The sequence below is a fragment of the Mauremys mutica genome, chromosome 20 (assembly GCF_020497125.1).
Source record: "Mauremys mutica isolate MM-2020 ecotype Southern chromosome 20, ASM2049712v1, whole genome shotgun sequence".
Taxonomy (NCBI): domain Eukaryota; kingdom Metazoa; phylum Chordata; order Testudines; family Geoemydidae; genus Mauremys; species Mauremys mutica.
In genome coordinates, this window is record NC_059091.1 from 3,008,218 (window position 1) to 3,021,375 (window position 13,158).

General features: G+C 66.9%; 1 protein-coding gene across 3 annotated transcripts in view; it reads left to right on the forward strand.

The window, feature by feature from the left end:
* The window catches only part of ERBB3 (erb-b2 receptor tyrosine kinase 3), a 39,294-nt gene extending 26,278 nt beyond the window's left edge, over positions 1-13,016 (forward strand). For all 3 annotated transcript variants that reach the window (XM_044995420.1, XM_044995419.1, XM_044995421.1), the window contains exons 13-28: positions 155-287; positions 382-472; positions 681-835; positions 1,526-1,579; positions 2,155-2,296; positions 3,228-3,347; positions 3,606-3,704; positions 4,116-4,301; positions 4,975-5,130; positions 5,459-5,534; positions 5,709-5,855; positions 6,183-6,280; positions 6,705-6,854; positions 7,196-7,264; positions 8,119-8,386; positions 8,868-13,016. In XM_044995420.1, the coding sequence (XP_044851355.1) occupies positions 155-287; positions 382-472; positions 681-835; positions 1,526-1,579; positions 2,155-2,296; positions 3,228-3,347; positions 3,606-3,704; positions 4,116-4,301; positions 4,975-5,130; positions 5,459-5,534; positions 5,709-5,855; positions 6,183-6,280; positions 6,705-6,854; positions 7,196-7,264; positions 8,119-8,386; positions 8,868-9,403 (2,480 nt within the window). In that variant the 3' untranslated portion in view covers positions 9,404-13,016. The remainder of the gene's footprint in view (positions 1-154; positions 288-381; positions 473-680; positions 836-1,525; positions 1,580-2,154; positions 2,297-3,227; positions 3,348-3,605; positions 3,705-4,115; positions 4,302-4,974; positions 5,131-5,458; positions 5,535-5,708; positions 5,856-6,182; positions 6,281-6,704; positions 6,855-7,195; positions 7,265-8,118; positions 8,387-8,867) is intronic.
* Positions 13,017-13,158: the final 142 nt, after the last annotated feature.

Here is a 13,158-nt window from a genome sequence, read left to right on the forward strand (position 1 = left end):
AGGACTCCTGGGTTCCGTCCCCGGCTCTGGGATGGGGAGAGTGGAAGAACATGGGGCACTTGGAATGGGGGAGCAGTGGAGGCTGGGGGCGGAAAGGGGCCCTGGCTGGGGGGCTGGGCGCTCACCCCCGCGCTGACCCCTGGCTCCCCCGCAGTGCAAGAAGGGAAGGTGTGTGACCCGCTCTGCTCCGGCGACGGCTGCTGGGGGCCCGGCCCCGACCAGTGCATCTCCTGCCGCAACTACAGCCGGGAGGGGACCTGCGTGGCCACCTGCAGCTTCTACCAGGGGTGAGCGGCCGCTGAGAGCCGGGGGGCTGGGGGGCCGGAGAACGCGAGACCCTTGGGGGCAGCGTTAGTGACCCCCCCTCACTTTGTTGTGCAGGGCGACCCGGGAATACGCCCGCGGGGGCGAGTGCTACCAGTGCCACCCGGAGTGCGAGAGGATGGAGGGCAACGTGACCTGCAACGGCTCGGTGCGGTGACCCCCCCCCGGCCTTTCTCCTCTCGGGCACCACGGCGGGGGGGGGGAATGGGGCCTGGGGCCCGTCCCCTCTAGGGGTCCCTGGCTCCCATCCGGCCCCAGGGCAGGGGATGGGACACGGGGGCACCAGAGGGGGTTCTGGGTGCTGGCGGGGGAGGGGTCCGTCCCAGCCCCCTCCTGACTCTGTGTGGCCCCCGCAGGGCGCGGACGCCTGCGTGAGATGTGCCCGGTACAAGGATGGCCCCCACTGCGTGGACAGCTGCCCCGAGGGCATCCTGGGCGAGCAGGGGCCGATCTACAAGTACCCGGACGCCCACCGCGAGTGCCGCCCCTGCCACGAGAACTGCACGCGGGGGTGAGAGCAGCAGCCCCCCCGGGGCTCGGACGGGGGGAGCGTTCCTGCAGCCCGGCCCCCCAAGGACCTCACTGCATGGCGGGGAAAGGAGCCTCCCTCTCTCCCCCTCAGCAGCAGCCGGTGCCCTCGGGCCTGAGGCTTGGAGTGGGGGAGGAGCTGCGGCCAAGCCCCACGTTCGGGGGGCTCTGAGAGGGGCACCCAGGCTCCGGGTGACTCGCAGGGGTGTTTGTGCTGGGGGTGTCTTCCAAGAGCCGTCTCTGCGTGATTCCCAGGGCCGGGGAGAGAACCCAGGAGTCCTGGCTCCCAGCCCCCTGCTCTAACCACCAGCCCCCACTCTCCTCCTAGAGCCGGGGAGAGAACCCAGGAGTCCTGGCTCCCAGCCCCCCTGCTCTAACCCACCAGCCCCACTCCCCTCCCAGAGCTGGGAGAGAACCCAGGAGTCCTGGCTCCCAGCCCCCCTGCTCTAACCCACCAGCCCCACTCCCCTCCCAGAGCCGGGAGAGAACCCAGGAGTCCTGGCTCCCAGCCCCCCTGCTCTAAGCACCAGACCCCACGCCCCTCCCAGAGCTGGGAGAGAACCCAGGAGTCCTGCCCCCGTGCTCTGACATCCTTCCCATAAGCCTGGTGCGCTCCGCGGCTCCCCTCTGTCTGTCCGTCCGGGGGGTGATCGGCGGGTTCTGTCTCCCGCAGGTGCCTCGGGCCGCAGCTCCAGGACTGCGTCACAGAGCCCCTGCCCATCGCCAGGTACCCGTCGCAGGCGGCTGCGCTCACTGGGGCTCTGACCCCGGCCTGAGGGCCCTTCAGCTGGGGGGGTCGGAGGAGATTTGGGGTGGGGGTGGGGCGGGGCCCCTGCATAGATTGAGTTTGGCAGTTCTCAGCCCGGCCCCAGCGGGACATGTGCAGAGCCCTGATCCCCCTCCCCCGCCATGCCAGGCCCCCTCACCCGGGCACTGGCATGATGTGAACCAGCCGCTGAGGGTGGGGCTGGGCACCCCCTGGGCTCAGCTCCCGAACCACCTTCCAGCTGAGGGTTGTGACCCCACTTGTCCTGCAGCCTCGTCTCCCAGTCTGGTTCTCGCGGGCACCCAGCCCCCTCGCCCTGCGTGGGAACAGCCCCACGACTGCTCCGGAGCCCCGGGGCCTGCGCGGCAGAGGGGGGCGGCCCCCAGCTGGCATGTGCTCCCCGACCCCCCCCCCCACTCAAGAGCCCTCCTGTGCCTCCGCCAGGCCGGTCCCACGGACGGGATCGCGCCAGCTCCCCCGGGGTTCCTGCCAGCCCGGTGCCTGGCGCTGACCCCCCCCCCACATCTGTGCCCCAGGAAAAGCCCCACGCTCATAGCGGTGATGGTCGTGGGCTGCCTCTTCATCTCCTGCTCCTGCTTCCTGCTCACCCTCCTGTACTGGCGCGGCAAGAAGATCCAGAAGAAGCGGGCGATGCGCCGCTACCTGGAGAGGGGAGAGGTGAGACCCCCCCGCCAGCCCCCACCGCCCCGGGAGCAGGGCTGCCCCGGGCGGGGGACGTGGGCGGGAGGGTTCTCGTGCCCGCAGGGCGCTCGGGTGATGGGGCAGAAAGGAGGGTTGTGCCAGGAGAGAAAAGGGCTCATCTGCTGGTGCCCCTCCAGCCCCTGCTGTCCCGGCTCTGTTCCCCCCAGCTCTGCCGGTGCCCCTCACTCTGACCCACAGCCCCTGCCAGCCCAGCCCTGGGCTCCCCACAGCCCTGCCGGTGCCCCTCACTCCCGACCCACAGCCCCTGCCAGCCCAGCCCTGGGCTCCCCCCCCAGCTCTGCCAGTGCCCCTCACTCCCGACCCACAGCCCCTGCAAGCCCAGCCCTGGGTCCCCCCAGCTCTGCCAGTGCCCCTCACTCCCGACCCACAGCCCCTGCTAGCCCAGCCCTGGGCTCCCCACAGCCCTGCCGGTGCCCCTCACTCCCGACCCACAGCCCCTGCCAGCCCAGCCCTGGGCTTCCCCACTCCAAGCTCTGCCGGTGCCCCTCACTCCCGACCCGCAGCCCTGCTAGCTCAGCCCTGGGCTCCCCCCACAGCTCTGCCAGTGCCCCTCACTCCCGACCCGCAGCCCCTGCTAGCCCAGCCCTGGGTCCCCCCAGCTCTGCCGGTGCCCCTCACTCCCGACCCACAGCCCTGCTAGCTCAGCCCTGGGCTCCCCCCCAGCTCTGCCGGTGCCCCTCACTCCCGACCCGCAGCCCCCTGCTATCCTGGCTCTATCTCCCCAGCTCCGCACGGGGCCCTTCAGTCTTGACCGGTGACCTAAGTCAGTGAATAGCCCAGGGAGAGAGGCACAAATCGCTAGCCAGGGCGGGGGCATCGAGGCAGCGGGGGGGTCTGGGAGGGGCGGCCCCCCGGCTCCGGTTCCACCATCTTTCTCCCTTGGCAGAGCCTCGAGCCCCTGGACCCCAGCGAGAAAGCCAACAAGGTGCTGGCCCGGATCTTCAAGGAGACGGAGCTGAGGAAGCTGAAGGCGCTGGGCTCGGGCGTGTTTGGGACGGTGCACAAGGTGGGGGGGAGCTGCAGCCTGGGGGGGGGGGAGCTGCAGCCTGGGGGGGGGGGGGAGCTGCAGCCTGGGGGCGGGAGGGAGCCTGTCCTGGGCAGGGGGAGGCTCAGTGGCACCCTCTGTCCCGGAGCAGCCGCAGCCGTTAGGGGGGTGGGGGGACGGCGGCTCCTCGCTGCTGTGGGGGAGCCCGGAGTGGGGGCCGGGGTGGGGCAGCCCCTGGGATCCCAGCGCTGTTCACACTGGGGGTTCCCCTCCCACCAGGGCGTCTGGATCCCGGACGGAGACTCCATCAAGATCCCCGTCAGCATCAAGGTGATAGAGGACCGGAGCGGCCGCCAGACCTTCCACGCTGTCACCGACGTGAGTGGGGGCCCCCCCATGGCCAGCTTGGGGCCAGGCGATTGGCCCATCCAGCCCAGTGTCCCACCCCCCACTGTGCCACCACTGCCCACTGACCTATCCGCTCTGATGTCCTATCAGCGACCAGTCCCAGTGCTTCAGAGAGAGGCTTAAAACGCCCATCATGCACTTCCACGTGCCCAGGAAACCAGGTGGAGGGGGAGCCCCCACCGCCAGGGCCTGCCTTGCCCACCCCAAACTCCCCCTGGCATCGGCGGAGGCTCTGAGGCTGCCAGCCCCGGCCGGCGTCACCCCATGTCCATGTTCATTTGGCTGGGATCAAATCCCAGTGGCGGGGAGTTCCACAGGGGAGCCGGCTGCTGGGGGCGGAGCCAAGGCTGTAACAGGGCCTGTCTCCCTCTGGCCCTGCAGCACATGCTGGCCATTGGCAGCCTGGACCACGCCTACATCGTGCGGCTGCTGGGCATCTGCCCCGGGACGCAGCTGCAGCTGGTGACGCAGCTCCTGCCGCTGGGCTCGCTGCTCGACTACGTGCACAAGAACAGGGACGCCATCGGGCCGCAGCTGCTGCTCAACTGGTGCGTGCAGGTTGCCAAGGTGAGCTGCCCCCCGGCACTCGACGGCGCGGGCCCAGGGGTCCCCTCCCCACCGGCGTCAATCCGGGGCTGAGCCGGGAGCCAGCCCGGCTCGGGGAAGGCAGGGCCCAAGCAGAGCTGGGCTCCGGGTGAGGTGTCCTTGGCCCCAGGCTCATGGGTGGGGCTGGCCAGGCAGCACGAGCAGAGCCAGAGGCTGGGGGAGCAGCTCCCTTGGCTCCCACACTGGGCGGGGGACCCTTCCAAACACCTGCCCCCAAAGGGCTGCTGTCCTGAAGGGAGGGTGAATCTGCCCTGTTCATCTCCACTGGGGCGTTTACCCTGAACCCTAATGGGGGGCGTTCGGAACATGTCGCTGCTGTTAACTCTCTCTTCTAATCAGTGGGGTGGTGGCAAGAGTCTGTGGCTGTGGGTGGAGCTTTGCCGTGGTGGGAGGAGCCTGGTGCCGTGGGAGGAGCTACGTGGCTCACGGGTGGACTTTGAGGCGGGACCACTTTCGCAAGCGCCCTCCGCTGGCTCTGCAGTTGTGGGTGGAGCTTTGGGGCCATGGGTGGAGCCTGAGGCTGTGGGCGGAGCTAGGCCAGCCTGCTCCCTGTCACTGGTATGAAACCCAAGTGGGCCCCCCCCCAGACACACACACACGGGTCGGCCCCCAGCGCTCCGCCTCTCGCCCCCAGGGGATGTACTACTTGGAAGAGCATCGCATGGTCCATCGGAACCTGGCCGCCCGCAACGTCCTGCTGAAGTCGCCCAGCCAGGTGCAGGTGGCGGATTTCGGCATCGCCGACCTGCTCTACCCCGACGACAAGAAATACTTCTACAATGAGCTCAAGGTGGGGCACAGCCCCGGGACCCCCCTCGGTCCCCCCCACACCCGCTCCGGGGGCAGGTCCACTCCCCCGAGGCTCCCTCCCCGGGGCCGCCCCCGCCAGCGTGGGGCCGGTGTCAGAGGTCTGCACCCCCCCAGCAGCTGGGGCGGATTGGGGGGTGTCCCGGGGGGGCCCTGCATTCCGGGTCTGCTCTTCTTCCCAGCGGAGCAGCGTGTGGGTCGGAGCAGCCCCAGGGCCCCATGGAATCCGGCCCCAGGGGTCTCCCTGGCAGAAGCAGCCCCCAGGCACCCCCCGCCTGGGTAACATTCCTCCCCCGCCTCTCGTCCCGCAGACGCCGATTAAATGGATGGCGCTGGAGAGCATCCACTTTGGGAAGTACACGCACCAGAGCGACGTCTGGAGCTACGGTCAGTGCCCACCGTGCCCCTGCCCTCACCCGCAGCCGGGAGCTGCCCCCCCAGCCTGTGCCCTTCCCCGCTCCCACAGCGCCCCCTGCTGGGTCCCATGTGCACCCCCCCAGCGCAGAATTCCCACCGCCCCTTGCAGCCCCTCCTGGCCTGACCCCCCCCCGGTCCCTGCAGGCGTGACGCTGTGGGAGATGATGACGTTCGGGGCAGAGCCCTACGCGGGGATCCGGCTCGCCGAGGTGCCCGACCTGCTGGAGAAGGGCGAGCGGCTCATGCAGCCCCAGATCTGCACCATCGACGTCTACATGGTGATGGTGAAATGTGAGTCCCTGCGTCTGTCTGTCTCCCTGCCGCCCCCTGCTGCCGGGGCTGGGCCCTGCCCTGGGGGCAGTTTGCAGGGCAGGTTGGCCCAGAGCCCGTGGCTGTGGGCTTGGGAGGGGGGCGCGGGTCTGGCCTGCACCGTGGCCAGTGGGACTCGTGGGAGGGGCGGAGGGACGTGCCCTGCAATTGGCACTGACCCCGATATGCCCCGGGTGCAGGGAGGGGCGTCTCCTTGTGGTCCCAGGGGAGAGCTGTGAGCTGAGGGGTGTGGGGGGGGCTGGGTGTCACCTCCGGCCGGATCTCACCCCCCCCCGTGCCCCCCGCCAGGCTGGATGATCGACGAGAACGTCCGTCCCACCTTCAAGGAACTGGCCAACGAGTTCACTCGCATGGCCCGCGACCCGCCCCGCTACCTGGTCATCAAGGTGAGTGCCTGGCCCCGGGCCGTTCTGGGGGGGGCTGCCCTGGGCCCTCAGCAAATCCAGCCCCCTGCCCCCCATGAGCCGCCCGGTCAATGGTGCATTAGCCCTTTAAATCCCACCCCCCAGCATAAGGGTCCCAGGTCCTGCCCCATCTGTCCCCTCCCCACTCCATGCCCGGCTCTCTGGGCTCCCTGCCTGTCACATGCACCCAGGGAGCCCCCTGCCCCTTGCGGGGATCCTGTCGCTGGGTGTCCCCAGCCCCCCGGCTCCCCACTCCTCGGCTGCTCTAGACAAGAGTCTTGTCTGCCCCCCTCCCAGCCCCCATCCTGCCCCGGGAGGCGTTAAGGGCCCCTGGCCGCTCAGCGTTGGGGGCTGGGCCCCGTTAACCCCTGGCCAGCCCCTGACGCGGTGTCCCCCCCCGGTGCAGAGGGAGAGTGGGCCGCTGCCCCCCGCCGAGCCCCCCCTGAGCGACAAGGAGCTGGAGGACATGGAGACGCTGGAGCTGGAGGAGGAGCTCGGCCCCTTCAACACGGCCAGCGGCCTCTTCGCCTCCAGGCAGCGTGTGGACTACGCCCGGGTGAGAGGTGGCCGCCTCCCCCTCGGCCTGGACCCCCCCCACATCCTGGCCCTTCTGCGGGGAGGCTAAAAATCCTTCTTGTAAAGGATGGGAGGGGGGGACCCCCTCACGTCCATGTGGGACACCCCCCGCGGGGGAGGGGTTTCCTTCCTGACCCCGGCAGCGCTCGGCCTTGCAGCATGAGACCTGGTTCCATGGGTCGTCGCTCAGCGCTGACCCCACAGCCCAGCCTGCGCCTGGGGGTCCCGCAGACTGCGTGCGCCCCGTCTCCCTTGGTCCCGGTGCCAAGAACCCCCTGTCCTGGGCCGAGCAATCACCATCCTGCCCCTCTCCTTTCGCAGAGCCCGAACCTGAGCCCCCCAGCCGGCTACATCCCCATGAACCAGACCGGCCTCAGCGGCTGCCGCCAGGTACCCAGCACAGCGTATAGGGGGTGTGCCCCATGGACGGCCTCTGCCGGAGGGTCCTGTGGGCCCATTGGGCAGAAGTGAGGGGCACCACCAGGGCTGGAGGGGAGCAGGGCTGGACTAGCAGGGGGCTGTGGTTCGGGAGTGAGGGGCACCACCAGGGCTGGGGGGAGCCGAGGGCTGGACTAGCAGGGGGCTGTGGGTCGGGAGTGAGGGGCACCGGCAGAGCTGGGGAAGTGGGGAGCCCAGGGGGCTGTGGGTCAGGAGTGAGGGGCACCAGCAGAGCTGGGTTGGGGGGACCCAGGGCTGGACTAGCAGGGGGCTGTGGGTCGGGAGTGAGGGGCACCGGCAGAGCTGGGGAAGTGGGGAGCCCAGGGGACTGTGGGTCGGGAGTGAGGGGCACCGGCAGAGCTGGGGAAGTGGGGAGCCCAGGGGGCTGTGGGTCAGGAGTGAGGGGCACCGGCAGAGCTGGGGAAGTGGGGAGCCCAGGGGGCTGTGGGTCGGGAGTGAGGGGCACCGGCAGAGCTGGGGAAGTGGGGAGCCCAGGGGGCTGTAGGTCGGGAGTGAGGGGCACCGGCAGAGCTGGGGAAGTGGGGAGCCCAGGGGGCTGTGGGTCGGGAGTGAGGGGCACCGGCAGAGCTGGGGAAGTGGGGAGCCCAGGGGGCTGTGGGTCGGGAGTGAGGGGCACCGGCAGAGCTGGGGAAGTGGGGAGCCCAGGGGGCTGTGGGTCGGGAGTGAGGGGCACCGGCAGAGCTGGCTGGGTCAGGGCTGCGGGTCAGCAGTGGAGCAGCTGGGCTAACGCTACCCGTGCCCGGCGGCTCCTCTCCTGACCCCGTCTCTCTCCCCACGTCTCCCAGGGCACCGGGCTGGGCTCCCGGCAGACCCTGCGGGCCCGGCAGGAGTCGGTGGGCCGGACGGTGTCGGAGTCGTCGGAGGGCCGGGGCACGGCCTCGGAGTGCGAGCTGATGGAGGAGCTCTCCCTGCCGGGCAGCCTGTGCCAGGGCCTGCGCTCCCGGGGCGACAGCGCCTACCTCTCCCAGCGCGAGAGCTTCCCCCTGTCCGCGGGCACGGCCGACGGCGAGGACGACATCAACGGCTACGTCCTGCCGGATAACCACAGCCGAGGTAACGGCAGCCCCGGGGTCCGACCTCCGGGCCTCAGGCTGCTTCCCGCAGCTTCCCTGGGCGGGACCCTGCTCTGGGAGTCAGGGGGCTGGTCTGGGTCTATCCTGCCACGAAGGGGCCCGCGGGGGTGGTCGTTATCTGGTCGTTACCTGGCCTGCTGGGCTGAGACCCAGCAAACTCGCCGCAGCTGGGGCCTGGGAAGCCCACGAGCCGGAGGTGGGAAATCTCTGGGTCCCGGTGCCCCTTCCCCTGAGCCACTCGGTCCCTCCTGCCTCACTGGGGACTCCGGAAGGAAGCTGCCATGGGGGAGGAGAGCCGGCTGCCTCTCCCATTGTGCCCAGGATGCTGTGCCCCGGCTGCCCCCACGCACGAGGCAGGCGGGCGAGAGGCCACGAGGCAGATCAGACCCGCCCCCCCGTCTCCAGCTGCCACCCCCTGCCGGCTGCACCTAACGCCGGCTTGTCGTTGCTTTCCCCTGCAGAGCGAGCGGGCAGCGCCGCCCGGGCAGCGCGGGACGGGCCCCTGGGCCGCGCCTCGGAGCCGGAGGAGGAGTACGAGTACATGAACAGACGCCCCCCGCAGCCCCGGCCGGCCTCCCTGGAGGAGCTGGGCTACGAGTACATGGACCTGGGCTCGGAGCGCAGCGCCTCCCTGGGCAGCGTGCTGAGCTCCCAGCTGCCCGTGGCCGGCTGGGAGGTGGCCGCGGCCGAGGAGGACTACGAATACATGAACAAGCAGCCCAAACTCAGCCAGTCCCTGAGCAGCGTGCTGAGCTCGCCGGGGGCCGGGCGGGACGACTACACCTGCATGAGCGCGGCCGTCCCCCGGGGCTCCCCCGAGGAGCAGGCCTACGAGGTGATGGAGGCCATCCTGGCGCCCGGCTGCCAGAGCTCGCCCTGCCCCAAGAACGGCTTCATGAAACCCCTGCGGAGCCTGGAAGCCTCCGACTGCGCCTTCGACAACCCCGACTACTGGCACAGCCGGCTCTTCGCCAAGGCGGACGCCCAGCGGACCTAGGGGGCCAGGGGGTGCCCAACCCGTCTGTCCTGGGGGGGGGATTGGACTCCAGCCCCCGCCCGCCCCTCGCTGAACGAGCCCAGCCGGGGGGCTGGGAGCAAACGTCCTTCCCCAGCCCCAGGGGGTATTTACAGCGAACGAACGCTGCCCCTGGGTCTGTGCCCATTGCATGCTGGGATGCAGGCTGGCTCTGCCCCACTGTGAAATCAAACCAGTCGGGGGAGGGGGGGCAGCCCCTCCCCCGTTCCGCCTCAGGATCACAGACATGGACGCAGGCCAGGTACCAGGGGAGTCGGGCTGCGCCCTCCCCTCCCCCCTCCTGTACTGAGCTCCCAGCACAGGGCCTGGGGGCGTTTGGGGCCCAGCCATGGGTCAGGCACGTGGGGAGCAGCTGGAGGAGAGGCTGCCTCATTCCTCACCCCCTACCAAGCAAACGGGGGGGGGTCTCCTTACACCTGGATATGAAGAATCCCAGAGCTGCTCCAGGCAGGGCCGTGGGGTGACGTGAACAGAAGAGGGGGCTGCTGGTTTGGGGTCTAGCGGGTAAAACGCTGGACCGGGAGCCAGAACTCCTGAGATCTACGTCCCAGACTCGCTGCTCTGGGCCTCAGTTTCCCCCTCTGGGCCATGTAGGGAGTTAGAGACCTTCTCTCTCCTGCCCCCCTGCAAACCGGGGGTGTCCCAACGACTGCTGCCCCCTCCCTTGCCGCTGCTGCGCTAGGCACAGCTTAGGAGCGGCGGCTGGAGCCGGGTGGAGTCGGTGGGTCGGGTTCTGTCCTGTTCAACCCGATTTCCGCTGGGGTAAGAAGCCCGGGGGCCGGAGTCTGATCCCGACCCCCCGGGGTGATCAGAGCCCGCGCCAGGGGGTGACCCCAGCCTGGGGCCCGAGACCAGCAGGCTCCAGCCCCAGACCTCCCCCCCGTGCCCGCTGAGAGGCAGGAGCTAGCTACCAGCGGGGGTGGGGGGACGACGCCCCAAGCCTGGGGCCAAGAAATGAAGTTGATGTTTTTGCACTGAATCTCGTGGCGGGGTTCCCTCCATGTGCCAAGCTGGAGCAGGCTGGCCTGGCCCGCGGGCTGCCTCCCTGCCTGGGGCTCCGGCCCGCGCTCCCCTCTTTCCTCTCCTCCGTGCGCGGTCTGGGGGGGGTCGTGGCCAGCGTCTCTGGGTACGCCGAGGGCTGCTGAAGTGTTTCTCTCCTTCGCAGGAAGCGGAGCGTGTGTGCCCCCCTTGTCACCCCCCTAAATGAAGCAAGTGGGGGCTCTGAATTCTTCCCACTTGAGGCCATGGGATGTCAGTGCTGTTTACCTGGGGGACTCACAGCGGGTCTGAGCAGCCTTGGTTAAAGTGGCGAAGTCGATGAATCCTTGGCAGGGGAGCATGGTCTAGGGGTTAGAGCAGGGAGCGCGAGAGTCCGGATTCCTGGGTTCTGGTCCCACTGTAAGAGGGAACCGGGGTCCTTCCTTGCTCTGCGGCTGCACTGCTCCCAGCTCCAGGAGGAAGCGGGTGTCTAGTGGTTAGAACAGGCTGTCACCCTCTGCTCTCTGAGCTGTGGAAGGGGCATTTCCCCCCAGCCAGAGGGTGGGGCGGGAGGGGGGACAGACCATACTACCAATGTGTGACTAGAGCGGGGACCTGCACGGGAGGGAGGGAGGGAGCGTGGGGCAGGTCTCTCCGGGCTCCTCCCCTCCCTCTTGCAGCCGGCTGAGCAGGGGGGCGCCAGCCCCATTGCCCTGAACTGGCTGTGGAGATCAGAGACCCTTCTGGGGTGTCCAGTGAGACCTCCTGCCTGCTAGAGCCGTGGGGAAGCACCGACTCGTGATCCCCCCCCCCACGTGGGGCGCAGTGCGTGACACGTCTCAGTCCTAAAACACACGTCTGGGCGAAGGAATCCACGCGGGCACCTTGCTAGCGAGGCTGGCATGGGGCCCCTGCCTGGCACACGGCTCAGAGCTGCCACTCTGCCCCCTGCCGGCAAGTGGCACTAACGTTCTCACGTGGGAAGGGTTTCTTGTATTTCAGAATGAAAAGTAGAAACAAGCCTGAGGTCCCCTCACCCGTTGTGTGCTTCACCCAGGCTGCGCTGCACCATCCCTTTTTATTTGTTTTAAATGCAGGCGCCAATAGTCTGCTGGGCCCGGACTCCTGGGTTCTAGCATGACAAGGTGAGGGGTTTGCTGTGTTTTCTTCCCAGGCTCTCCAAAGGAGAGAACTGAGGAACCCACCAGGGGAGAGCTGAGCATGGGGGCTGCACCTCTGGGCCTGCACCTTCCTACTCAACTCAAAGGGGCTGATCCCGGTTTTGCTTCCGGCTGGACTAATTCTAGTGAAATCACCGGGTCCGAATCCTCTTTGGATTGTTTACACCTGTGCAAAGGGCATGTAAACGTGGCAGCTCGCCCTGGCAGCATGCTGCAGGGATGCAAGTGAGGACACGAGACGCAGGGGAAGAGCAGGTGCAAACTGAGCCAATCCAATTTGCTAATTAGTCTTTTTAAAGAAACACATGCGATGCCTCCAGTAGCCTGGCCTGGATCTTCCAGAAGAGCCCCACCCCCCCAAAGGTTATGCACTGGAAAGCAGGGAGTACTTTTTTTCCCCTCCTGTCCTGGTTTGGATTGTCTTGCTGTGTGTCAGAACTGGTGGAATGAAGGTTAAAAGGAATCTCTGAGCTTTACAGTTTTACCTGTGGGACTCACAGCCGCAGGATGAAATTACTTTAGTGTTTTGTTTTTTAAAGGAATGAGACACTTACAGGAATAGAAACACCATTTGTGGTGACACCAGCTAGGATAAATGTCTCAAGGTTCACAGGGAATAGGCAGCTCAGAAGGGAATTTACTATTATTGCGTATTTAGGCTCTGGTCTTGGAAGGAGATGCAGAGAGTTGGACTCATGTAGCACCTGGGATGTATTTATTAATATAGGGGCCTATCAACAAATTTGCTCTGGCACGAGCTAGGCAAACCACATACAAACTGCAGTGTACTATAGCCCGTGGCCATAGCGAATACAACATTGGTGAAGGAAGGAAATTGTACAGCACGTGCTGTGCTCTGCGACAGTGCAAACAAATATTCTAAAGTCAAGGAGGTCTCTGGGAGCAGCTGTGCCAACCTCAAGTATTCAAAAACCACGAACTCAGCTATAGAATCCTGGTTGGTTTGTTTTTTTAAATGAGTTTGGTTTGGGTTTGTTTTTTTAATTTGCCTTCTGGTTTCTGAGCCTTTAGGCCTGACAAGGCGTTGTATTTTCAAGCTTTTCTGTGCGGCCACGAAGACTAGAACCAAACTTTATTTACTATGAAGCTTTAAGAAAACACCAAATGCAAAACCGTACACTGAGCACTGGCAGCGCAAAGGAAGGGCCTTTCCGAGCACATCTCACTGCCAGATCGGGGCCATACGTGTGTTGTTACAGGTGGGTGGGGACTGGTGCCTTCTCTCAAGCGTTTGGCACCCGTCGCTCTCGGGCTGGGACGCCGGGTTTGGCTGGGCCCATGAGCCCCCGTGGGGAAAGCCCTTGCTCAAGCCGTCTCTCCGTTTTCTGTGCTTCCCATCACTGAAGGAGTTTTAATGTATTTTTTTAAGACAAAATAAAAGTGACGCTGATGAACATGGTGCCCGAGTGTGTCCCGGCTGGCATAGCTTTGGGAGGGGAGGGGGGCTGGCATGAGGAGTGGGTGGGGCCAGGGCAGGCAGACCCTGGAGATGCCTCTCCCCACATGCCCCATGCCAAGGGGCACCTGGAGGAGGCA